The 25,704-nt window shown below is 40.9% G+C and overlaps 1 protein-coding gene and 1 long non-coding RNA gene across 2 annotated transcripts; one reads left to right on the top strand and one right to left on the bottom strand.

Moving 5' to 3' along the window:
* Positions 1-2,650: 2,650 nt before the first annotated feature.
* Positions 2,651-12,303, bottom strand: LOC141539036 (uncharacterized). Its single transcript, XR_012481184.1, has 4 exons — positions 11,591-12,303; positions 5,483-5,617; positions 5,258-5,378; positions 2,651-4,592 (listed from the first exon to the last, which is right to left on the bottom strand). It is a non-coding gene; the product is annotated as an uncharacterized LOC141539036 (long non-coding RNA).
* A 4,433-nt stretch (positions 12,304-16,736) lies between these two features.
* On the top strand, positions 16,737-22,951 carry HOXB13 (homeobox B13). The gene is made up of 2 exons (XM_074261244.1): positions 16,737-17,461; positions 18,413-22,951. The coding sequence occupies exons 1-2, from the start codon at positions 16,861-16,863 to the stop codon at positions 18,664-18,666; spliced, it is 855 nt and encodes a 284-aa protein (XP_074117345.1). The 5' UTR covers positions 16,737-16,860; the 3' UTR covers positions 18,667-22,951.
* The last annotated feature ends 2,753 nt before the right edge of the window (positions 22,952-25,704 follow it).

Consider the following 25,704-nt stretch of genomic DNA (forward strand, 5'->3'; position numbering starts at 1 on the left):
TAGCAGATGTTTTCCACCTGAGGAGTAGCCTGTTCTACTGGGATGGGTCTTCAGGAGGGAGAAGATCAGAAAACCTAGGCAACTGAATACAGCTTCAGTGTCATTCAGAAATCTTAACTCCAATTCAAAGAAAGAAGTTAAAAAAAAAAAAAAAAGAGGAAAAAGTGTTGAATCAGAAGGAGGAAGAAGAGAAAGAAGGTATACTTTTCCTGATTTAAAATTCCACTTGAATTCAAGCAGGGCTTTTGGATATGACTCTGTTCTAGCCTGGAATAGGCTGGTGTAGGGATGGGGATGAACAGGAGAGACTTCAACCAAAGGTTCCTTTTCTAAACTGTCTGTGAAAGAAAAGACCACAGGGCATAGAATGGAACTGGGACTCCTATCTTTGGCACTCTTACCTACCTCCTATCTTGATTCCATTGCCCATACTCACATGGAGGATACTCCCCCTCCCCCCCTCACCATGTCTTTGATGAAGAGCAAGGCTGAGATGAGTATCACGAATCTTTCTTGCCTTGCATTCATAACATCATTTCTGTTGCATCGTAGAAAGATAATTAGCAAGGTAGCAAGAACTAATAAGCAACTCTAGCTGTGGTTTGAAGCTATTTTTTCCTAGGTTCCAATGCATTTGAATTTTTAAAATAGAAACATTTTTTAAAAAAGATTACAAACAGCAAACTTGAAAGCATTAGCAAATAATAGAAAAAGAGGATTATCTATAAAGCTATGGGCTTCTGTTATATAGATTTTTTTTAAATGCAGATTAAGTTAAGCATGGCAGTATCTAGAATGTTTTGCTTGACTGTGAAAGCCTTCAGAACTTTCTTTTGCGTCACTTTTATTTTGTTTAATGTTTCATTAATAATACTTTCTTTTTCTCTTCCTTCTTTCTTCCCCTTCTTCTTGCCCCCCTCCAAGTATCTCTTTGTTGTTAATCAATCATTTAATTTGTGTCTGACTCTTTATGATCCCATTTTTAGTTTTCTTGGCAAAGATATTGGAAGGTTTTTGTTTTTGTTTTGTTTTTGGCATTCCCTTCTTCATTAAGCTCATTTTTACAAATGAGGAGCCTGAGGCAAACAGGGTTAAGTGACTTGCCCAGAATCACACAGCTAGTAAAGCCATATTTGAATTTAGGAAGATGAATCTTCCTGACTCCAGGACCACTATCCTATCCTGTGTCACCTAGCTACCCACCAATTTTCTCTCCTCTCCTCCTCCATAGAAGTCCTCCTTTGTTATAAATAAGTAGAATGAAGCAAAACAAATCAACACATTTATCATGTCTGAAAATGGATGTCCTGTTCTACATTTCTAGTCTATTATCTTATAGCGAAGAGAAGAAAGCATGATTGATCATCAGTTTTCTGAAATGATGAGTTACTGTATTAAGCAGAGTTCTGTAATATTTCCAAGGTGACTTTATTTTAATTATTATAATTATGATGTAAATTATTCTCCCAATTCATGAGAACATTTCTGGGTTTTTCTGAATTCCTCAATAGTGTCAATTTCTTAGAACTTCATCACATTCATATACAAAAATTTGTCAAACCTTTCCCCAATTGATGAACACCAACTATGTTTTCAGTTTTATTTTTTACTTCAACAACAAAAATATCTGTTGTAAATCTTTTTTTCGATATAGTAATCCTTTCTCTCTTAGACCTCTTTGCAATATAGTCAGCAAGTCAATAAGCATTTATTAAATGATTACTATTTGCCAGGCATTGTGCTAAGTAAGCACCCGAAAGGTTTAATAGTAGTTTCAATAGTAGTTTCCTTTGGTCAAATGGTATGTATAGTTTAACAATGCACTTAAATTTTAGAAGGTCCTGGTAGGGTCAGAGATAAGAGATGATATTCCTGGATTATATACCGTACGTAATCTCTGCAATAGCCATCAGAGTGATCCTTCCCCATCCTGGATTTCTTTTCTTTTCTTTTCCTTTTTTTCTCTATGACTGTTTTTTCTTCTTTCTTTTTATTTTTTTCCTGTTTATTAATGTACATTCACTTAAAAAAACACATTTCTTTATGAATCATGCTGAAAGAGAAAAATCAGAACAAAAAGGAAAAAGCATAAGAGAAAAAAAATGGGAGAAAAGGGGGGGAAAGTGAATAAAGATTGTGGATTTACATTTAGTCTGAACAGTTCTCCCTAGCTGCAGATGGCATTTTCTATCCAAAGTTTGTTGGGATTGCCTTGGATCATTGAATCACAGAAAAGAAAATCTTTCATAGTTGATCATTGCACAATTTTGTTGTTACTGTGTACAATGTATTCCTGGTTCTGCTTGTTTTGATCAACCTCACTTCCTGCAAATCTTTTCAGGCCTCTCTGAAATCATCCTGCTAGTCATTTCTTATAGAGCAATAATATTTCATTACTTTCATATATATAAGAAAACAGGGGCCAGCTAGGTGTTGCAGTGGATAGAGCACCAGCCTTGAAATCTGGAGGACCGGAGTTCAAATCTGGTTTCATACACTTAACGCTTCCTAGCTGTGTGACCCTGGGCAAGTTACTTAACCCCAGCCTCAAAAAAACAAAAAACAAAAAACTTATCCAGCCATTTCCCAATTGATGGGCATCTATTCGTTTTCCAGTTCTTTTCTACCACAAAAAGAGCTTCCACAACCATTTTTGCACATGTCGGTCTAGGTTTCTTTTTTATTGAGACAATGTTCATGAGAACAGGGAACAAGCAATGCTCTGGGTAACAATGATGATGGAAAGTGACATTGTAGCTTAGTGTACAGAAAGTGGACTTTTGACTCAGGAATATATGACTAAATCTGTAGTGTAACACTAATGAGTCCCTTTGTTTCTCAGCATCTGCAAAACTAGAGGAATTAACTTCATTGAGAATTCCCTAGGACAATGAAATCACAGGCCTGAATCAAAATAACAATGATAATGATGATAGCAACTCTATATGTGTGCATATGAATTTAAGATTTGCAAAAAAATATTGCACAACATTATCTTATTTCTTCCTCACAAAAACCCCATGAGACTAAATATTATAGGTATTATATTCGTTTTACAAAGTGAGGCTCAGAGACTTGGCTAGGCTCACACAGTGAAGTACGATTTTAGTTCTTTTCTTCTTTTTGGGGTGTAAATTCTTCCTGGTTTGGGGCGGGGACAGTCTGGTTTCTGGCTGTAGGCAGCTAATTTTTCTCGGAGGGAATTGCAAATAGAATCAAAATCACAACAGAAAAGAAAATTGTCCTGCAAAACAGTTATAGCAAGGAACCCAGCGAAGGCACATGACAGGATCTGGACGATGAGTCTGAAGAATTCTACTCCTCCTTCCCACTTTTTTTTTTTTTTTTCCTAACGAGAATTCCACACAATCTCCTACAAGCATTGGAAGGTGACGCGATATTAGGGCATTTTCCAGGGTTAAGTGACGCTTTCTCTAAGAGTTCTTGTCCTGTATTGGCAATCAGCCATTGAGCAGCTTTTGGAGTATTTTATGAGTGAAGTCTGAGGTTTATACACGACTTACCTGGGATAGCAGATAATTAATGAAGACCAGGTTGCCGATAATAGCTAATTTACTTCCACTATGACACTGTCTTCTAAGAGCTTTGTGAAGCTTTCAGGGAAAAGGTTAATTCTGGATTCTAAAGTCTCGGTGAGGAGGAAGGAGGTCTCCTCTCCCATCCCTTCATTTCTTAAACCACGGAGTACCCGCCTCCGCTAGATTTTTCTTCTGTTAAAAACATCTGAGTCAGTTTGTCGGCAGATAGCCCTCTCTAGCCCAGTGATTCTGAGACTGAGGTAGGTGGTTAAATGGGTTATAGGGAGAGTTATAACCGAGGAGAAAAAGGAGGGCAAAAGCTCCAGGTATGAAGACGTAGCATATCCAGCAAAACCAGATGACGTTTATGTAGAACTTTAAAGTAAGCAAAACGCTTTATCGACATTATTTTAAAGCTGCCGGGATCTGGACCAGACGTTTTGTGAATCTGGTCGTAATATTTGTAGGAAATTGGAAAACAAAAAAAAGGATCTAGGTTCTTTTTAACCAATATCTTTTCCCCCATTCTTGTTCTTCTCCACGGATTCAATATTATTTAGCTGGATTCAGTAAACATTTCTGAAGCGCCTACTATGTGTAAAACACAATACTAAGGTTCTGGGGATACAGAAACAAGCCAAAGAAACAATACCTACCCTCACGAAGCTCACTCTCTATTCAGATGCATAAAACCAGAAGATTGGCAAAGGGTGAACCCAGGGGTAGCTGACAAACTCGTTCCCCTCCTCAATCAGAAGAGAGGAAATAGGGGTTTCTATCCATACATCAAGTAGGAATCTAGAAGTCTTGTTTTTTCTCCCCTCTCCAAATTTTCTTCTACTTTTTTCAGGAGCAGTGTCCAAATAGCTTCTCTTTAGGAGGTAGAGGAAAAGGTAGGTGGAAGCCGGTGCAAATGACAGAACGTGGCTCTCTTTATTCTCGGCAACCTGTCCCAATATCTTATCCTCTTGAAAACACGGAATATTTAACTTCAATCAGTCTGGTAAAATCTCCTTCGAACTATAGAGTATCCTTATTCACCTATCCTTCCTGCTGTGATAGAATTGGAAATAGAAAGTATTACGTATAGTTGAAGAGGTAGTACGAGATAGGAAGACCAGAGCATCTTCTAACTTTTTATCTTTTATTTATTGGGGAGGAAAGAACTCTGAAGTTAAATAATGGCAACCGAAGCTACAAAAGTTCGCTAAAAAATGTTTGCATGTGTCGCAGGGAGCAGCATGAGGAGAGACCACTGGTTTGGGGATATTAGTAAACAAAAATATTAATTTACTGAATAAGCACAGTTTCTATCTAATTCAGCCAAGCTACTCACAGTCTGAATGTCTTTGAAGAAGTCATTTACCATGTCCTAATTTCCTTTTCTATAACTTGAAAGGCGGGACTTGTTGGCTTTTAAGGTTTCTTCCATCTCTGATAGTCTTCTTGCTGACTTTTTGTCCCACCAGACTAGTCACGTGAGCAAAATGTTTTGGCACCTTATTACCAGAGAAAGAATTTTCCTTCTGTGACTACAACAATTTGGAAAGATAATATAGCTGCTTATACAATTATGGACATGGTTGAATAAATTTTAAAAGTACTTTGTACATATCTCATTTGACCTGAAAATAAAAAGATTTGGGTCTTAGCAAGTGGAATTTTCCATAGTGCTACATCTTCTCTACTTCTTTTTATGGAAATAGAGCTTTACTTACGGTATATTTGGGGCCCAGATGGCAGTTTTCTTGAGACCTAATTCTCAGGAATTCTAGACAAGTCCCTGCCATCTTCTCTGTCTCCTCGGAAGGGAATCTCAATGAAAGGAAGTGGGGAAAACTGAAAAATAAACAAACAAATCTGGAAGAAACATTGCATTGGGTTGATGTTGTTGCTGAAGGTTAGAAATCTCTTCACCAGAATATTCACTCTGGGACAAATACCTTGCAAAGGGTCTCTCAATAAGTGGTTAAGAGAGCCCACATAATAATCAGGTTTTGAATCCATAGAGCTCTCCTCACTTCCAACTTAGTTTCATCCTCTCCAACAAGTAAACCTGAAGGGGAATCCTTGTGGTCCTGGAATGAGATAGGAGATAAAAGTTGCGAATATTTTCACAGGGATCAATCATGGAGAATTTCTTCCACTATTCTGCCTGCCTACATTGGCACAGCATGGGAAGGAAGCACTCCATGGTCCAGTGGGTTGCTTACAAAGATACTAACTCTAAGATAAGGATTATCAGAACCTGAACTACCCACTATCTCCTCTTAAACTGCTTGGCCCAGAGCAAACTCTTCATGACCCATTACTGCATAATTGATGGCAAGTGGATAGTTTTTTGGCTTGAGTTCCCTGGATTCATGGGACAATTGTCTCTATTGTCTATCTCCCAGTCTCCCCCCCCCCCCAATAAACACACACATACATGCGCGCACACACACACACACACACACACATCCCTATAGATCCCAATCTATTTACATAGACAAAGTTTAAAAATTTTTTAAAAACTTAGGAGAAGGTAGAGAGAGAAAAATGCTTGAACTAGTTTCTCACCTCCTTCTTTTACTGTAGAAAAAAAAAATCCTGATGTTTCTTTAAATATCTGATGACTATTATTTACTACCCTTGAATTAAATTATCCGAATCCTCTCTCAATTTTTCAACCTCATTCTCTCTTCTTCCCTCTCCCTTCTCTGTCTCTCAGTCTCTGTTTCTGTCTCTGTCTCTGTGTCTCTGTCTCTGTTTCTGTCTCTTTCCCCTTTTAGATCTAGGGATCTCAGTCTCAGCTTTGAGTCTCTCTTGACTGACTGATTTCTTTTTATATGATCCTGACTCTTCCTTCTCCTGTTCTTTATCCTTTCCCTCTGGTTTTTCTGATCCATTCAGTAGCACTGGCTCTGGTCTTCCCATGGGAACAGAGACAGAAGGAGTAGTGCAAAGAACCTGGAAAACTGAGAATAAACAGGAGTATGTGTGTGGGGGATTAGTTTGCTAGCATGTTCTCCTTAGAAATGGGGACACAGTACATCTCAACTGTGTGCTTTTAATTGGAGCTAGGGGAAAAACAGCTGTACTGGGCAAGAGATGAAGAAGGAGAATATAGTTGGAGTAGAATCACTTTGAGGCACTCTCTGGTGCTCTGGATGAGAATAAGAAAAGAGAAGTGGAAGAGAATTAGATCCATATTTTGCTATTTGAAAATCCTTCAGGGACTTTGTTTCTCTTTGCCCTAGGCCCAGTCTACCCTAGGGGTAGAGTTTCCTTTTTATTTTCATGTGTGTATGTATGTGTGTGGATTATATTTTTAAAATTTGTTTTATTTTCAGGTCCATATTTTCTCACACTTTTCTTTCTACCCTACACCTACTATAAAATCAAGAAAACCAAAACATTTTATAGATATTTATTATCATATCACTATATATTATAAACATGCTTCAATATATATCAGCAAAACAAATTTTTTTTTTTAATTTTTGGTCATGCTCCTCTTTCTTTTTAAGGAAGGGTGATAGGAAGAAATCTGAACTTTCTACCCTCCTGCTGAAATTCTGCTCAGCTCAAGTGACACAGAATTTCTAGACTCAGACTTGAAACTATTCCTCAGTCCCCAGCTTTGAAGGCAGCTCCAACAGCTGGAACAAAGGACTATATAATATTCATTCCTTCATTCATTCAATAAACAGTTATTAAGCTCCTTCTATGTGTCAAGAAGAGGCAAAAGACAATTCCTGCCCTCAGGGAGTCTGAAGTTTAATGGAAGAGACAACATTTAAATAAATATATGTAAAATAAACTATACGCAGAAGAAATAGAAAATAATTAACAGAGGAAAGGCCCTGGACTTAAGAATGATTGGAGAAGGAGGTGGAATTGTAGTTAGGGTTTATAGAATAAGAAACGATCTGGATGTAATGAGGATTTATCATCTACATCTACAACAGAAGATAGGGGAGGTGAACCAAAATAAAACAATAGAGATATTTTTGAGTTCTAAGGGATTTCCCCTTTTTTTGGGCTTCCCATTTTTTGGCCCATTTCACTACTTGATGGTTCTGTGGACTCTCTTTCCCCCTCATTTCTTTCTCTCTGTCCTTCCCCCTCCTCCATGCCCTTTCTCTCTACCTTACTTCATAACTAAGGAGTCATAGATAAGTCCCTGGACCTGACTGACACATTATGAGTACAGCTATTTATTCTAAGCTAGGTGAAGAAAGGAGGGAATCACTATAAATGGAGAACATATTCATGCATAAGTTTATGTGCAATATATAAAATTGATTTATTATCTAATAATTAACATATAGTTTAGTATACTTAATATTATATTATATTAGTATAACAATATTATATAAATATATGTGTATTTATGTATATGTGCATGACAGCCTATCTTAGTAGGCAGTCTTGCAATACTCCTGAAACCCAAAAAAATTTGGGTTCATATTCTGTCTCAGACATATACCCGAAATGGAATTATGAATTACATCAACTTCTTTATTGACATAGGTAACATCTAGGTAGATAGAGTTTTGCACCAGGAATTTCACTTGGAATATGGATAGGAGAGAAAAAAAAATCTCCATATAGAGGCTGCTTGGTGAAGGCAAAGATACACTGTCCTTGCAGTCTAGAAGGATAAGCATCCTCTAGTCCCTTGAAAACAAATTCTTTTTCTTCCTTGGGTTCAATTTTCTTATTTGTACAATGAGTTTAGATTAACTAATTTCTGAAGGCCCTTTGTAAATTAGAAGATGAGCTCCTTGAGGGTTTAGAATGTCTCATTTTTTGTATATGCGTAGTGCCTAGAATATAGCATTAATAAATGTCAAATGACATTAATAAATAAATGTCAATAAATAAAAAAGTCTTTCAATTTGCTTTGTTGTAATGTTACACTGCTAGTCAGATAATTCTGTTCTTCTTGGAACTATGAGGGACATAACCTTTTAATTGTTGTAGAAGAATCTGAGAAACCATCTTAGAGATCCATCTTGATCCATCTTAGAGAAATCCTTATTTATTTAAAGCTTCTTATTGTCTGGACTCTCAAATAGACACCTTTCCTCCATGGTTGAAATGCTCTTGCTTACCTCAGCTTCCTTCAGCTCAAATTCTTCCTTCCTCAGTTCAAACCCGTCTTTTGAAAGATGACTTTTCTGTTCTATCCTCTCTTCCCCCTCTGCCTTCTCTCTGAGATGATCCACTATGTCCACTTATATGAAAGTAGTTGTTTGTATCTTATTTCCATAAGGATATGTACAGGATCCATGGTGTGGTTTTTTGTTTGTTTGTTTTTGTTTTTGTTTTTTTGCCTTTCCTTGTTTTTCCCAGAAATTAGCACAGTGCCTGCACACTTTAAGTCCTTATTACTTGACATAAGTATCAAGGATTCAAGGATATTTCAAGACTACCTACTATGATAGCCTATCACACACATATACATACATATATATGGATGTATAAAGTCTGATCTCAAGTACTAGGTACCATTCTTCCCTAGAAGGGAGAAACTGCCATATTGAGATATAACAAAAAGTATAGAATACTGAGAATTGAAAGATACAGATAATTCAGTGACTTAATTATATTGAAGTTCCTGGCTCAAGGGTTTTCTCATCTTAGTACTTTAGTTTTTTCAGTCTGTGCAAACATAATCACTAGATAGATGTATTGGAGGAGCAAGGAACAGGAATTCCCATTATAACAGGTATGATTAATTAGTTCTCTTCCCACCCTTAGCTTTCTCTCTAAAGGGATTTCCTGGAAATCTCCCAGTGGAACTATTTGTTTGGAGCAGGCAAAAGAATAAATCAAAGACCTACTTATGAGATTTGGGAATGAAGAGAATTTTCCAGAGGAAAGTGATGTTAGAGTCCCAGAGACAAGCAATATAGATGTAGTAGAGATTGAACTATCAGGACTCCCACTGAATAATAGAACAGTGTATCTGATTGATTCAAATAATGCCTGTCTAAGACATGAGCTAAGGGATGGGAGCCGATTCAAATTTTTCAGGTTTGCCTGAATTCAAAGAGTATTCACTTTGCTTATCTTAGATTCTTCAGGAAAGTTCAGAGATACTCAAAATATCATATCTGGCATTGATTAATCTGCAAATATCAGAAAACTAGGGGAATCATCTAGCAATGAACGAAGAAAGGAAAGAGGCATTGTTTGTTTTAAAATAATTTTTCTGCTGGATTTCAAAAAATGGATTCAGATCTTTGGTGGTGGTGGTGGAGCTGCCTAAGGCTAGATTCTTTAGAAGAGAACAAGGGAGAATCACGGATAGCATGGGTGTTGGAAAAGGCTTGGAACAGATAGCTGTTCCCTTCCCCTCTCCCAACAGGATATAAATAATTTTTCCATTTCTCTCCTCTGTTTCCTTGAAAAAGGGACTTGGTGATACAGTAAGGTTGAACTTTCTTCCTATAAGGATATGGTGAAACCTGAGGAAGGAACGAAAGAGAATAGAAAATGTCATTTCTTCCTGGAAAGTTGGGAACATTGTCAAGTTTGGGAATTTCTCTTTTGTTAAAGACAAAAGAAGTGGAAAATTGAGAAGATTCGGAGAATCTGAGCAATTCTGTCCCAAAGAACTATAATTTACACATTGTCCTGAAAGTTTTATTGATTTCAGGTCAAAAGACTTTGCTTTGGGCTTGAATAATCTGATCAGAACTCTCCTCCACTTGATTTATTTAGAAAACGTGTATCTAAATGCTATCTCTGACCAAGTTTGCATTCTAGAGGTGGAAAATGAAGAGTGGGGAGCATTTATCAAGGTAAACACCTGAAGGGGGAAAAGTTTAAGCGTTCGGGGCTCAGGGAGGTTAGAAGTCTCGAATGATATGGATCTTGTCCCTGAATCCGATTTAATGTAAATTTGCTTCATCTCTTTTAGCACCTGAGCCAGTCTGGACTAGGTTTTTCACTGACTCAGGAAAGGAATAGCAAACAACGGGATTAGAGAAAACTGTGGCCTGTAGCGTGAGCAGGGAAGGCCACTGGAGGCTCCTCCGTCCCTCTACATTAACTGAAAACCTATTCCCTGACTCCAACTAATTCCCTTAGGTCTACAAATCTGAATATTTCTTTTCGAACTGGACCTATCCATTGCATTTAGGATAGGATAACTGAAGGAATTATTATTATCCCTCAAAATTCCGGGCCAATTTTTTTAGTATTGTTATGAAGGTGAATTAGTGATTTTAAATCCGGTACAGAGCTATTCACCCGAAATCAACCTGTAGAGGTTTTATCCTGAATTCTCTGTGCTCGAGAGCTGGCTTCCTCCCAGATCCTGTTGTCTTTATGGATCAGCCAGTTCTCCGAAGGTTTGTATTTTGTAGAATAAATTATGTCTGAATCGACCCTCTCACCCAATAAAGAGCTATTTGAAAACTTTAAATCGAAGTATTAACGTCAACTTCCCTAATACCCGCCTCTCTCCAATTCTGGTTTCCTCCAGATTTGAAACGGCTCTCAACTGCTCCCCCTTCTCCTCGTTCATAACTGCCCTCTCTGCTCGATCCTACTCCAAACTATGCGGATTAAATCAGAATAATCCCGTCAATAGTGGATTTCTATTTCTTTTTGGTCTGATTGATGGGGGAGGGAGATAGGGAAGAGGAGGGGGTTCTGGCATGACTCCAGCGTTCTCGGGACCTGACCCAACTTCTTTTCCCTTCCTTTCTCTTAGGTTCTTGCCGAGCCCGGGGTCTGGAAAGGAGACGAGCGCAAGAGCTGTGGGAATATGGGAAGGAAGGGGTGGGAGTGTGGGGGGTGGAACTCTCTTTAGCTCTTTCCGTTCACACGTGGCAGGAAAATGTGATGAGGCTTTTGTCAGCCTCCTCCCGGGTGACAGCCCCTGAGTGACCGAAAGGAACACGTTTTCTCGTGAGCGTATTCGGAGCTCAGTCCCCTGTCCCCTGGCCTGGCCTCTCCACTCCCAAAACAAAGAGTCAGGGCTGTGGAGCCTTCAGCTCCTACAGGCTGCAGCCTGAACTGGGGAGTAAGTCTTGTTCCAGGATCCTACTTACCCCAGCGTTTCCCGAGCTTCTCTAGGAGAATCTGGAGGATGGAGCATTGGTGTTCCTTCTTCCTTTTATAGTTTCCTCTTTTTGGATTTTGTCTTTATTTTTCTGTCCCCCTCCTCCTCCTCCCCACCCCGCTTCGTAGTTTTTCTATGTTGCACCCTTGGCGTGCGTGCCTCTGCCTGATGTGGTCCAACTTTAGGGTATCGATGGACCAGTCTGGAAACTTGGCGATCGCAGTTTGTGCATCTAGGCCAAGGGGAACTCGGGGAAGGGTTGGAAAAGAGTTGACTCGCTGTTCCTTTCAGAGATTTCTTTCTGGTTACTCTGAAATTTCCAGGATAGGTATTAGAGACTCGGAAACTAAACCAAACTCTTTGTAACCGAAAACAAAGTTTACTTCGTGGCTCCTGAAAACTTGCAGTAGCTTAATCCTTGGATTGGACTGGCCAGATCTTGCAGTCAGCTCGTGGAAATGAGGGTTTTTCTTGGTAGGAAAAAAAAAAAAATCTCAAAACCAAATCCATCCGGCTCGGTCCATGTGCCTTGAGTGGATAGACAGAAATAAAGGAGTCCTGGGTCTCCTGGAATAGCAAACTAATAACCGTAGTTTTAAAGGAATTAAAGATTGGGACAAATATCAACTTTCTGGGCTGGGCCTTTTAGAGAAGTCCCATTTCCGAATCAGGTAGGAGCTGAGTGGAGGTTTGGCAGGCAAATGTTTGGGGCCCTAATGGGGGGGCAGGGCAGGGCTTTGGATATTTGTTTTTTCACTTCCTGTAAGAACAATGGAAAGTTGCAAGAACAACCCAGAGGGAAAGAGGATCTAATAAAGAAAGAGAAAAGAGAGCTAAAGAAAGAAGGGAGAGAGTAGAAATGATGGGGAAAATATCAGAGAAATATAAAGGAAGAAAGAGTGACATAAAGAAGGAAACAAAGGAAGAACTAGAAAGATAAAAGAAAACTAAAAAAAAATTTAAATAAAGAGAAGAAATGTTTGTGTGAGAAATTGAGAGAGACAGAGAACCTCAAAACTCAATTGGGCAGTTTTCATAAAATTTCAAAATGTATAAGTCTCACCATTTTAGTTTCCTTCCAACATGTAAGTTTGGAGAAAGTAGCATCAAGAAGGTATGAGTAAAGGATTATTCATTATTAGAATTAATGGCATCACATTACTATCATCAAAATGACTGCTTCCTTCCTTTTTCAGCCTTTATTGGGGCACCACTCCTAAAATCATGGCTATCAACTGCTCCACAGACAGCAGCAGTGTCAAAGACATGAGTTGCTTTGCCAAAAATGAAAATAGAATAAGAAAAGGAGCTCAATGATTTTTATCTCTCTTTCTTTCTGGTCAACTTCATTAAACTGAATTAAAGGTGTATTGGACTTTACATTAAGGTGTCAAATTTTAGTGGCTGGGATCTCCACTCCCCACCTCCCCTAAGGTGTCTGCTGCTGTTCAAAGGCAGCATAGTAAAGGTCACAGGCAGTATATGGGGCTGGGATGAATGGAACTCTGGAGGTAAACAGACTCTTAACTTTCAACTTGGCCTTGACCTTCAAGGGGGTGTCTGGTCTGTATGTAAAGGAGCATTGCCAGGCTTTCAGAGCATTTGGCCTCGGTCAGTAAAGTAGGGAAGGGTCTGAGAGTAGGGGATTAGCCCTTTGGATCTGAGAGACAAAGGAGACTGGAAACATTGTCTGGGTATGTGAGAAGGGAGGGCAAAGTCTTAGGGCTGAAAGTCTAGCCTCCTGGGTTCTGCCTCCTAGCACTTCATGGTGCCCTGACATCCTGTAGAATTTAATTTCCCTATCTAGGATTAGAAAGTTCAAACTCCACAGAGCCTAAGACTAAAAGAGTACATAATGAGATTCAATTAAATTTGATTCAATCGAATTCTGTCCAATTTAATAAGCATTTATTTAGTTCCCACCACATTCCAGGAATTGTGAAGGCACTGAGGATAAAAAGACAGAATAAAACAATATTGTATTGGTTTCCTCTTTAATTTTTCTGTTATCCTTCAGCCGTCTTTTCTCCATCCATTATTGGATGATAATTTCTGGAATTATGAAAATGTCATCTCCTTTATGAGATATGCTAGTCCATCTTTCTGGTCCCACTCACCGTCTCTGTAGATTTCCAGAAATAAGTTTCCCTCCCTGGTTAGCAGCTCCCTATATATAATATTTCTCCCCACTAGTAAATAATTGAGGGAGAACAAGGACTCTTTTTTTGTTGTTTGTCTGTTTTTGTATTTGCATCCGAAAAATTTATTATAGTGTTTGGTACGTAGAAAGTGCTCAGTCATGTCTTTTCATTCATTCATTCAGTTCTCAATGCATTGAATATTCCCACAGTGAGCAGGTGAGGTCTGTGTCATCTATTAGATAATTTATAAAGGTGAATTCTATGAATTCTAATTGTCCAGAACACAGCAGTGGCTGGCAGAGACCTATAAGGGTTAAAGGAGTCAAGATCATTCAGATTGAAAAGGTGATCAGAGTGGAGCAGATGAAAAGTTTTGACTTTGGGTTACTCCCTATAACCTCAATTACAAGATTAGGAGACTGAGAAAGAAGCAGGTGGGATTCTTCTAATGGTAAATTCCATTCCCTATTGAGAAGGGAGAGTGATAACTCATTGAAAACATCTCCATATACTTGCTAACTATTTACTAATCTATGTATAACCATACATGGAATGACATAAAGTGACTAACTCACTGAAAAACAGAGCCTGCTTCCTCTCCATCAATCGGAGGAGCAAAGCATAAGATTCCTTCTCTCAAATAGGATTATTTCTCTTTCTACAAAATGTCTATCTAGAACTTTACAACTTGTCTATTCCTCACCTTCTAGTCACCAATAAACTTTGTCACATGCACAGATGCACACATATACACATACAAAAAACAAAAAAATCAACCCTCATTTATGTTCATTCATACACAAGGACACATGTGCATGTGGTTAAATATTCACAAACACATCTCTCCACATCTCTTCCTCTTGCAGGATATCCTACCCTTCAATCTTCTATGCACAAATTGTAGAATTTTTTCCTTCAAAAATTTTGTATTTTTTTTCCTATTTGAGTTCATGAAAGCTGATCTTCTGAACATAGCATAACAATGTCAGGACAAACTCGGAATTTCCAAAGATGCTTTAGATTAAAATAATTGTATTTCTGACTTGAAAAACAAAAAGGGTAAGAATGAAGGGTGATGTGGCCACAGAAAGGATTCAGGATCTGTATCTCTATTCTGCTCTATGAGGGTGCAAGCTTTCCACTGCAGGTGTCTTTCCAACAAGTACTCCTTTTGGCCTCTTTCAAAAATGTGGGATTCAAATCCACAATTGCAAAACGAGGATAAAAAAAGTTCATTGAAAATTCTTAGGAATCTGCCATGAAAGCTGTCCTGAGAAACTGTCTGAAACCTGGTTTAAAAAAAAATTCCTGTTCCCACATGAAATCCTGGGCTCTGGAGCAAGTTGATGTAGGGATTGTTGATGGCTCATGATGGAGAAGGTAGGAGAGATTCTTTTCCATCTCCTCCCACCTTATACCATTTAATGACTGATAGAAACCTTATGAATCTGTCTCCATTCTATTCTGTCTCTTTCTACTTTGGTAAATCCCAGGGGACAAATTGATTACTTCTGTGTCTTGGCATCTATGGTGATTCCAAAACCCTCTTCAGGCTTCAACTTCCTGCCTTCAAAGGGATTTAGGAGCCTAGTGAGAATCAAGAACAGCCGTTCATAGGCTTAGCTTAATGTGATAGGTTTGGGGGCTCTATTATGAAGTGTGATTGGGGCAGGAAGAGAGGCATGTCCAAGGGCTAGAATCTTTGGGAGAAATTCTAACTCAAGGTCATTCAGATAAATTTATTTTCTGAACTTTATGAACCAAGTATCCTTAGGGTCCATCTCTAAATCTGTGATCCCAATATTCTAATTGTTCTCTTACATAGTTTGGTAGACACTACCTTAAGAGGTGGTATCAATTCAATTCTAACAGATTCCCATTTGATTAGATCTTTGTCTCTCTGTCTGTCTCCCCTTCCTTGGACTTTCTTCTCTTTTACTCATCTCTCTCTGCCTCTGCCTCTGTTCTTTGTCCCTTTCTGCCTATAACTCCCTTTTGATGTCTGTCCTTTCCTGTCCTTTGCTTTTTTCCTCCCTCTCTTTTCCGTCTTGTATTAAAATCCAGTGGCTATGCCTTTTTTGCCCCTGAAAAATATTCAGTTCTGCCTCTGAAGTTCCTATAGAAAGGCTCTCTCCACTTTCCTCTTTAGCTTCCTTGAAACTACAGGCTCTTGTTCTCCCCCAGTTCCTTTGCTTCTCGGCCTGACTTCCTCTCCTCATGTTCATAGGATTGGCACAGGTTTTACATTGTCTTCGGGGACGTTGGGAAGAAAAATACTCCATCCAGGAATCTGTTGTAAATGGACGGTGAGAAGGGTGACTGGGATTTTCTTTGGCCCAGGATAGAAAAACCCAGTGACTTGGCATGCAGGCTAGGAGGAGCAGCTGGTATAGATAAATGCTTGGCGTTTGTGTGACTATAACCCCCATTAGCCCCGCCGCACCCCCTCCCCAGGGTGTGGGAATCCCAAAAAAGATGTTAACACCGCATTCCCCCCCATCAACACACACTACTGCTTTACTCTCAAATTATTACAGTTGGGTACTGCAACGTACCCTCACCCCCGAGAACTCCTCTATTTCCTCACGAGATGTGTGTTTTATAGGGACCATTTTTTAAAAATCTTCTTATTAAACCTGCCAAAGCTGGAAAGACGGAGAGCCAGAAAGAGGGTAATATACAGAGATGGGGCACGGTTTCCTTCACTCTCCTCCATTGCCTCTTCTTTCCCTTTTTCCCTCTCCCAAGTCTCAGAGCTGCGCCTCTCTAAACTGGGTAGCTGGGGGTTGGGTTGGGGCGGGAGATACTCTCCCCTTTCTCTCGTGTTGTTTTCAGTGGTAATAAAAGTGAGCTGGGGAGGGTGGGGGTGCAGTATTTTCGCAATTTCTGCCTTCAGGATTTTATTAGTCTTTTTTTCTCCAAGCAGCAGCCAATCCGATGTCGGGATCTGGGTTCCTGCGTCTCTTACGTCAGGACGGCTGGCCAGAGCTACTGCAGGCGTTTCTTGAGCTGGGAGCAATTTAAAACGCTTTGGATTCCCGGGGCCTGGATGGGGAGTACGAGCTGAGCGCCCCGGATTCCCCACCCACCTCCGCCCCATGAGCCTCCCACCAGCCCCATGGAGTCGGGTGCTTATGCCACCTTGGATGCTGGCAAAGATATCGAAGGCTTATTGGGAGCAGGCGGGTGTCGGAATCTGGTGTCCCACTCGCCACTGGCGAGTCACCCTTCAGCATCTGCGCTACTGCCCACCCCCAACTATACCTCAATAGATCTGCCTGGCTCCGGGGAGCCACCAAAGCAGTGTCATCCATGCCCTGGGATGCCTCAGGGAGGCTCCCCAACATCCGTTCCTTATGGATACTTTGGTGGAGGCTACTATTCCTGCCGAGTGTCCCGGAGTTCGCTGAAACCGTGCACCCAGGCAGCTACTCTGGCTGCCTATCCCACAGAGACCACTGCAGCAGGAGAGGAGTATTCTAGCCGTCCTGCAGAGTTTGCTTTTTATCCTGGATACCCAGGACCCTATCAGCCTGTGGCTAGTTACCTGGATGTGTCGGTAGTGCAAACTCTTGGAGGCCCTGGGGAACCGCGCCACGACACCCTGTTGCCAGTGGACAGTTACCAGCCCTGGGCCCTCGCCAGCGGTTGGAGTGGCCAGATGTGTTGCCAAGGGGAACAGAACCAGCCCGGTCATTTCTGGAAGGCTGCGTTTGCAGGTAATCTGCAAGACCCCAATTCCCCTTTGCTTTCAGGTGTGGGTGAGTGAGTGGTGGTGGTTGTAATGTTGGGGGGAGTGGCATTATTATCAAGGTAGATTAGAACGGATTAAAGATAGGAGATTCGTAGAATTTGAGTAGGGAAGGCGAGGACTGGCTGCATTTATCGTTGGAATTCTTCCAAATGGAATTAAATAGAAGGGTCTGTACTGGCAGGGATATGACCACCTAAATATTGAAGGAGCAGAGACTGAGCCTGCGAAATCTGGCGTCACTAGCCTACCACTCCTAGCCCTTTTCCTTTGCAGCTATCCAGAGGTCTGAGAGGAATAAGTCTTTCCTATTGTGTGCACAGCAGTTTGCATGGGAGCATTTTTAGGAGGGGGAGTGGATCTAGCTGTGCTCAAGAATCTATATTATACTAGACTGTGTAGTCTATACGTTTTGCTTGAGTCTCTTTGTATGGAGTACTAAGTTATTTCTAGACAAAAGCAGAACAAGTAGACTGTGTCAGTGAAATAAATATTCTGTCACCGTACATGAAAATGACGAGTCCCTTATTTCAGGTGAAATTTTCTTTTTGCTCCAAGTCGTTTTGGTGTTCTGTAGACCACACCTATATATGTGCCCTCTTCTGAAGGGTAGATTGGGGTGCACTGGCCTGCAGTGAGTGGTTCTGAAGGGAATCTGTATTTTTTTAGTGTTCCAGATTGTGTTTGGAACCTGATGGCTATGTATAGATATATAGGTGGGTGTGGGTATATAGTGTTTAAGTGTACACACACCTGTGGCTATACCTGGTGTAAAGAGCTCCTGTATAAGCCTGCTGTTTGTATTTGTGGCTGTGTGGCTGAGTACTCTGGGAATCTTGCAGCATTTTATATATATATATATAAAGGGCCCAGGGTCTGCAGTCTGAATTAAGAATCTTCTTTACTTCTTCCTGCACAGACGCTTCGGCCCAGCACCCGCCGGACGGATGTTCCTACCGTCGGGGCCGCAAGAAGCGGATCCCATACAGCAAGGGTCAACTGCGGGAGTTGGAGCGGGAGTATGCCGCCAACAAATTCGTTACCAAGGACAAGAGGCGCAAGATCTCGGCGGCTACCAGCCTTTCAGAGCGGCAGATCACCATTTGGTTCCAGAACCGCCGGGTCAAGGAGAAGAAGGTCTTAGCTAAGATCAAGACCAGCGCCACTCCTTGATGGCGATCTCCTAGCAGAAAGGGAAACCGTTTCTGGTGGATCGAGACCCAGCTAGGGTCTGGGGTGGGTCTGGACCAGTAGGGGGGCATGAAGTCCTAACTAGGCCATGGACTCTGCCAAAGAGGTTTCCCTTGGAATCAGCCTTGCTTCCCAGAAGTGGAGGGACCTTTCAACCAATAGGACAGCTGTGATACGTCACTATATAAGGAAGAAAGACAGAGAGAGAGAGAGAGAGAGAGAGAGAGAGAGAGAGAGAGAGAGAGAGAGAGAGAGAGAGAGAGAGAGAGAGAGAGAGAGAGAGAGAGAGAGAGAGAGAGATTTCTCCCCTAATTGCCTATATAGTTACAAGGGGAAAATAAGAATAACAATGACAGAGATAATATTAGTTAAGGTTATAATCATTCTCGTATTCTCTGTTTAGCAGTTATTTAGAGCTCTTTACAAACCACTTTCGATGGATCAAGTCTGATTAATAAATAAATTCCCGAAGACACCACTCTTACTGGTGCCTTCCTCTTCAGACCCAAGTGTCTGGATGGAAGACTGGGGTCTCTCTTCAGGCCTTGTCCATAGTGAGGGAGCAGAGGAACGGGGGGGGGGGGGGGGGGGGGGGGGGGGGGGGAACTGGGGGATGGGTGTCCACATTGCAATGATGCCAGTTCTTATCTTTTGAAGGAAAAGGCTAGCCTTCTAGGAACAGTAGTTGATGGGAAAGGACATTAAGATCAATAGGACATCCTTTCCCATCTTCAGATTATATAACAAAGCACTTACAAGAGTCCTCAATCTTGGATTATCCAAATGTTTTCCTTCTGCTCATTGAAAAACTATAGTGAGGCAGAGTTAGTTCTTCTGTCACTTCTCTTTCCTGGGCTCTGGTTTGCAGATGATAACGAAATGGAGCTAGAGAAAGAATTTGGATAGTTCAATTTTCCCTTTCTGCCATGCCTGCCTTGAAAGCAAAACCTTAATACCCACTTTTGCTCAGTTGTCTGGACACAAAATTGAGGATTAGGGATTGTATAGTACCTGAACAAACAGGCCAAACGTCATGGTGTAGACTCCCATTTCTTCCAGACATAAAGAAGCTTCTACCCAGTTAGTTTTGGTGAAAGGGTAGCCACCATCCTCCCTACCTTAGAGTTTCTTCCCGATCTGGAACAAGTCAGAAAAGCGGTTGGGGGAAAGACAAGATAAATAAATCGGCCAATTGAGTGCCCTCCCCCTTCCCAAACTGGAGAAGTTGCTGAATCTGAGACCTCTGGCCTGGATACTTATCCAGAGGTAGGATTTCCATTTTTTTTTTTTAATAGAAAAAAAAAAAAGTGCACTGTGGCAGTGGTTAAAGTAATCCAAATCTGACTTCAGTTCACCTTTGAATTCATCGGTTTTTTTTTGTCCTCTTCTCTCTTGGAGCTTTTCCTGTTTGATATCCACATTTATGTCCCACTCCCAGTCCTGGCTGACATTTCGTTGACAAGCGTTAAGATCCGATGTTTAAAAAGCAAAGATCCCACGGATGACACTCCCTCCCTGTGGCTCTCTTTTGTTTAAGGTGCCATTGTTATAAGCATAGGCGATATATACCTATAGTAGAAGCCCTTGATGAAATTATAGTATAATGCAAGCTCTATAGAACAATACATTATAGCAGAGTGTGATAGACCTTATTGAAAATAAGGTGGAATATCTCATTTAATATTATCCGATGAAATAGACTTGATTCCATAACTCCACCTTTTGAATTTCATTCCCTCTTTTTCGAAACGCAGAGGAGCCAAATCCTTTAGGATCACTTGGGGGTGACAGAATCTGGGGCTGGGAATGTGTTTAGTGCTCAGTGGTCTGATACGGGGAATCCTAGCCCTGAAAGTCAGATTCTGGGAAAGAACGAGATGGAGAATAGGATTAAGAATTATCTCAACTCATTAACAGGGAAAGCGATTTGGGGAGATAACTTTGATTCCCATTGGAACTCAGTTACTTTCCGTTTTCCTTTTTGGATTTAGCTATTTCCTCAGCTTCTCATTCCCAACAACAAACCAACCAGAATGTGCTCAGCATCTCCTTCCAGTGTTCTGGAATGGAGACGGGGGGGGGGGGGGAGGAGAGGGTCTCAGAACTACAAGGTCATGTTTTCAACTCGGCTTGAATTCTGTAGGGAAGTTTCTGGAAGCTCGATAAACTTAAGAAATTAAGAAGGAAATAGGTCAAAGAAGAAGGATAGAGGAAAGGAAACCGCAGCTGGTGAAGAGCTAGGGCCGGCCAGGCTGCCCTATAACTTTGAATAAATCTGGATAGTATGCTTTGAATAAGTGGGAATAGTATGCTAACAAATCTGTTCTAAAGTGATGAAGGACCCTGCGGGGCTCGGACTCCCACCTCCTGTTTTCAAATCAGCGGGTTTTAAGTAAGTTCTGGCATAAGTTCTAAAATTCTATGATTCTATAATTTAACTTTTCGCTTTCAATTATTAGTAAAGAGTCACAGGAGTTCGGATGTAAGAAACCAATTTTCTCTAGAGCGGAACTGGGTTATGCAAAGAACAAGATCTCCCCCTCCTGGCCATAACTCACTACTGCAGTCATTGAATCTCCTGCCACCTTGATTTCCGCTTGCTTTTTGCTTTAGGGTTTGGGGAAGGATCTCCAAAAGGTGGGCAGCGTTTGGAATGCAGGGCGGATATCAAAACTCAATTCTACAGAAGCTCCCAAGACTGGATGCACAATTATGGTAGGCAGATAAATTAATGTAGCCGGAGATCGGGCAAATAGAAGATAGTAAGAATGAGGGTTGGAAAGGAGAGATCTAAAATGGAGAAAGAAGGATAGGGAGCCATAGCCCCACCTAAAGAGACCTTGAGAGCTTCCTCCTTTTTTCAGTTTGTCTTTGTTCTATGCATAAATCAATATTCTGTGTATTAAAAATTCCCTGTGTAACATGTTCATATGTATAAATACGTGATTCATACACATGACCGAATACAAGCGCATCCCCTTTTAAAATTAATTTTGTTTTATACAGATACAACCCTCTTTTAAATGCAATTTCTTCCTCTGTGTAGGTGTGTATGCTTCTAGCCTCATAAAAACCGTCCATATTTAATTCCCTCAGTCACACGAATTTGCAAATAGACCAAATGTACGTGTGTAACAGGTCGTACCTCTGAATACAAGGGGAAAATAAGAACCAAGGAGATTTTCTCCAAATCTTCAAAAGGGTTTATTGCAGAAATTAGAACCGAAAGATTGCCACCGTTATTCCGTGGAGCTGGGAGAAACGATTCTCCTGCCCTAAACGGCAACAGCTGCACGTGACCTTATGGATAAACTTGAAGACAAAGAACATGTTTAAATATTAACGAAAATGCACGCAGAGTGCTGACTCTTTTATCTGTGCAATTTTTAAACACAGAAAAATTGAAAACGATGGAGAAGGCAAAGGAAAGGAAGGTTTTTGGAAAGTTCAATTCAGATACAAACGTACAAAGTACAAACAGCCCAACTTAAGAATAGTTCAAGTGATTCGTAGGAAATAATTAAGAATAAAGCCATTGCTGACTCCCTAGTCGCAATCCCATCAGGTTCAGCGTCTCACTTCCGGAGGCTGTTTGCAGGATAGTTACTGGTAAATAAATAGGGAGAATAGAGCTGGGGCATGGTTATTTGCTACACCCGGTTTCCAGGACCCACGTCTTACTATCACCGAAGCAGGAGAGATGACCAGGGCGTGAATGATGTATGAGCAAATATTGATACGGCTTCCAAGGGCAAAGTGTGAATCCAGATGCCTCCAGCTGTGCAGGGAGGCACAACACAATACTCTTTACCAATCCTCTCTCAGTTGTTCCCTATCTCTTGGTAAAGCATGAATTTCTAGCAGTGGGAAAGCGGCAGGCCTACTCCGGGTCCGCGGGGCAGATATCTATACATTCTATTTTACCGGTGGAATTGTTTTTAATTTTGATGCAGATCATTCTTCCCAAATATTTCTCAATTCCTCATTTTCTAATTCTTTCTTTTGTTGTGTCTTTCCTCACCTAAACCACAGTCCCTATATCAGCGAATTAGACTCTGCCTCCATTAGCCCTTGGTCTGTTCCCATTTCCCCCTTTTTATTAAAGTTTTGGTTAAAGTCTCAAGTGCCAGCACTTAAATGTCATTCAGCAGCTTTTTTTTGCTTTTTTTTTTTTTTTAAATGCAAAGTTACCTCCTCTCTCTAAATCATCGGAGCGAATTCAATAGAAGAACTCGTTACCGTAATCTGTAAAATAAAGCATAGTCCATGACTCTGGCGGGGGTTGTTGTTATTTGTCCTTCATTCTCGAAGAGAACCATGACATCAGGGAGGAGAGATCATGACATGCAAGAATTGAATTGAAGTGCGGGTGGGCTGGGCATAGTCACCAGCTTCAACTTTTCTTCTCCTGAGACATCTGGATCCAGTGGCAAGATACAGATTAGGAGGATTTGGAGATGACCCTGGATGGAGTGCAAGACTCCGGCAGAGGAGGAAAGGGGGAATAATAGGAAATCAGAAAAGAGGATCTGTATTTTAAAAATTTGTTTCGTTTTTTAAATGTGATGTGTAATTATTTTAATATATACATGAATTTCACCCACCTGATTCAGTTTCTTTCCAATTCGAAATAGGGACGGATCCAGTAAGTCCAGTACCCAGTCAGACAGCCTCAGTATTCAGTACTCCTTCTCAGTACTCCACCATCCCATCCCCCTAGTGGCTTGATTAGAGTCGGAGATTATTGAAAACATCCGATAAGGAAAAATAATAGCCTTTCTTCCTCTCCCAGCTTCCAGGCTCGAGATGGAAACACCGCGGAGGTGAGGACTGGGCGAGGGGAGCCGGTTCAACTTGGGGAGGGAGAAAGAAAGAGAAGAAAATATTTCAATTAGCTCTCTCTGTGAATTGCTCCGGAAGTGATGGGGCAAGGGGCCCCTCCTGGAATTTTGAAGGTTTCCTACAAGATGTCAGTTTCGGACTCAAAAGCTTCCCAAAAGATGGGGGAAGGGACACGAGGCTCTGCCCGGGATGGGGGAGGGGCTTTTGCCATTGAACTTGAAGTTCCTGGCTGGTGGTCTTGACCTCTCTCCCTAGCTCTGCGCTGGAAGCGGGGTGGGGTGAGTGAGAATAGCACAAAAGGGAAGAAAGGGATGGTTGGAGAGGAAAAATTGTTTCTATATTGAAAGTCAGTTGGGCTTTCTGCAATGGAGAGGAGAGTGCAGCTCCATCCTCAACCCCATTCAGAAGCTGACTTTCTGTTTGAGGGTTTAGAAATATTCGGGTGCTTGTTGGAGCAGTGGCAGGATGTGTGTGTGTGTGTGTGTGTGTGTGTGTGTGTGTGTGTGTGTGTGTGTGTGTGTGTGTGTGTGAAGATTTGGTTTATAGATTTACTCAGTCTACGGCAGGGAAGGATTGGAACTCCATAAAAGATTAGAGTGTGCAGGAGATCAAAAAACATTCCCGCAGTCCTGGAAACAAATTTCGACTCCTAGAGGGATGAGGAACTAGGCCGGGAGATGAAAGAATAGAAATTGAGGAAGACCCTGGAATCTTGCAGAGGAAAGAACCCATTTGACCTGGAGTGGAGATCTAGATGTTTGCGCTGCCGTCCTCCTTTGGCCTTTGTCAAAAGCCCTCCGAGTGGGCCTATTATTTCTGCCGGTCCTAGAGCCTCGCCAATTTTCCAGGTCTCTTAGACAAAGCAGAGTTAGAAGCCCTTAAAGTTAGCTGGAGGGAACTGAGAAAAATGAGTCTGAAGTAATATTGCTTGTAATGTCAAATTCAGTTTATGTTTTGATTTTCTTCAACTTTTTGTTTTATTCTTTGTAAACAAAGAAGACTTGTTTGGTAGGGAAAGGGAAGAAGAGGAAGAGAAGGGTCATATTTGGAAATGAAGGTGGTATGAAATTTTAAAAAAGATAGCGTATATATGTAATTTTTAAAATTTAACAGGGGTGAGAAAACCACTTTCCCAAACGTTTTTCATTTAAGACCAGTGAATTTAAGGATTAACAGACTTCTTAAAGCTATCTGAGTGGGGTAGGTGGTTTTCTTTAATTAGTAACTAGTAATTAAAGTATGCCTATATATTTTTATCTCTGTTTTATATCTTTAAAAAAATCAATCCAGCCTAGTAGTTTTCACTCCAAGATTTTTTTCTCCCCGATAAAAGTTCTTAACCAAGAAGTTCCTTCCCAGACCACCTGTCCAGCCGAAAGGTTTAGCTCTGCAGCCAGGATCAGGCCATGTATAGCTAAAGGAATTTGCTTGCAATTGGGCTTGGGGGTGGGAGGGAGCTCGGACCCAGGCGGCTTTTAGGGAACGTAACTGCCTTTTGGAAGCCCAGCACAATCTTAGAAGAATGGAAGGAAAAGTAGCCAACATTCATCTTCAGGCTAATAGAATCCTTTTCGAGGCTACTAAGTTTCTTTTCCAGGACATCGATTTTGTCCAGTGCTCAAAGATTCCACTTAATTGACGCATAGGGAAACATGTATTCGTTTTTTGTTTGGCGTAGACCTGTCAATTGCAAACCACGCAGTTCTCAATTTATTTATTTATTATTCTTTTAATGTGCTTTCACTTTTGGATTGTTAAAGACTGGGCGATCTTTGGGGGAGATTGAAAAAGCTTTGTATGTGTGTTTGTGTGTATATGGAGGTAGTGGGGGTAGGGAGGGTAGTGGTTCGTAGGAAACGGGTTATCCAGAGGCTGCTCTATTTCCCTGGAGAGAAAGCTGACAGTCCTTGGGCGCACTCTTTTAACCTCTCTAAATCCTCTCCTACTATAGGGTTTCTCCGAAATATTCCTTTCCTTAGAAACCTTTGAGTTCTCAAGGCTACTTGCTCTTCACCGACTTTTTTTTTTTTTTTTTTTTTAACACAGTTCCAACTTATTCCAAAAATCGAAACTTCTCTTTATAAAAGGCTTTCCTTTCAAACGTCCTGGGAATTGATATTATTGTCACCTGTATTCTACCGATCAAAAAACAGAGGCTCAGAAAAACTCATCATTTGA

This window comes from Sminthopsis crassicaudata, chromosome 4 (assembly GCF_048593235.1).
Source record: "Sminthopsis crassicaudata isolate SCR6 chromosome 4, ASM4859323v1, whole genome shotgun sequence".
Taxonomy (NCBI): domain Eukaryota; kingdom Metazoa; phylum Chordata; class Mammalia; order Dasyuromorphia; family Dasyuridae; genus Sminthopsis; species Sminthopsis crassicaudata.

Excerpts from the sequence above, each read along its gene's own strand:
- HOXB13 (XM_074261244.1), top strand. The coding sequence starts at position 16,861 with ATGGAGTCGGGTGCTTATGCCACCTTGGATGCTGGCAAAGATATCGAA. Across the intron at positions 17,462-18,412 it reads CTGGAAGGCTGCGTTTGCAG|ACGCTTCGGCCCAGCACCCG; the intron begins GTAATCTGCAAG and ends CTTCCTGCACAG.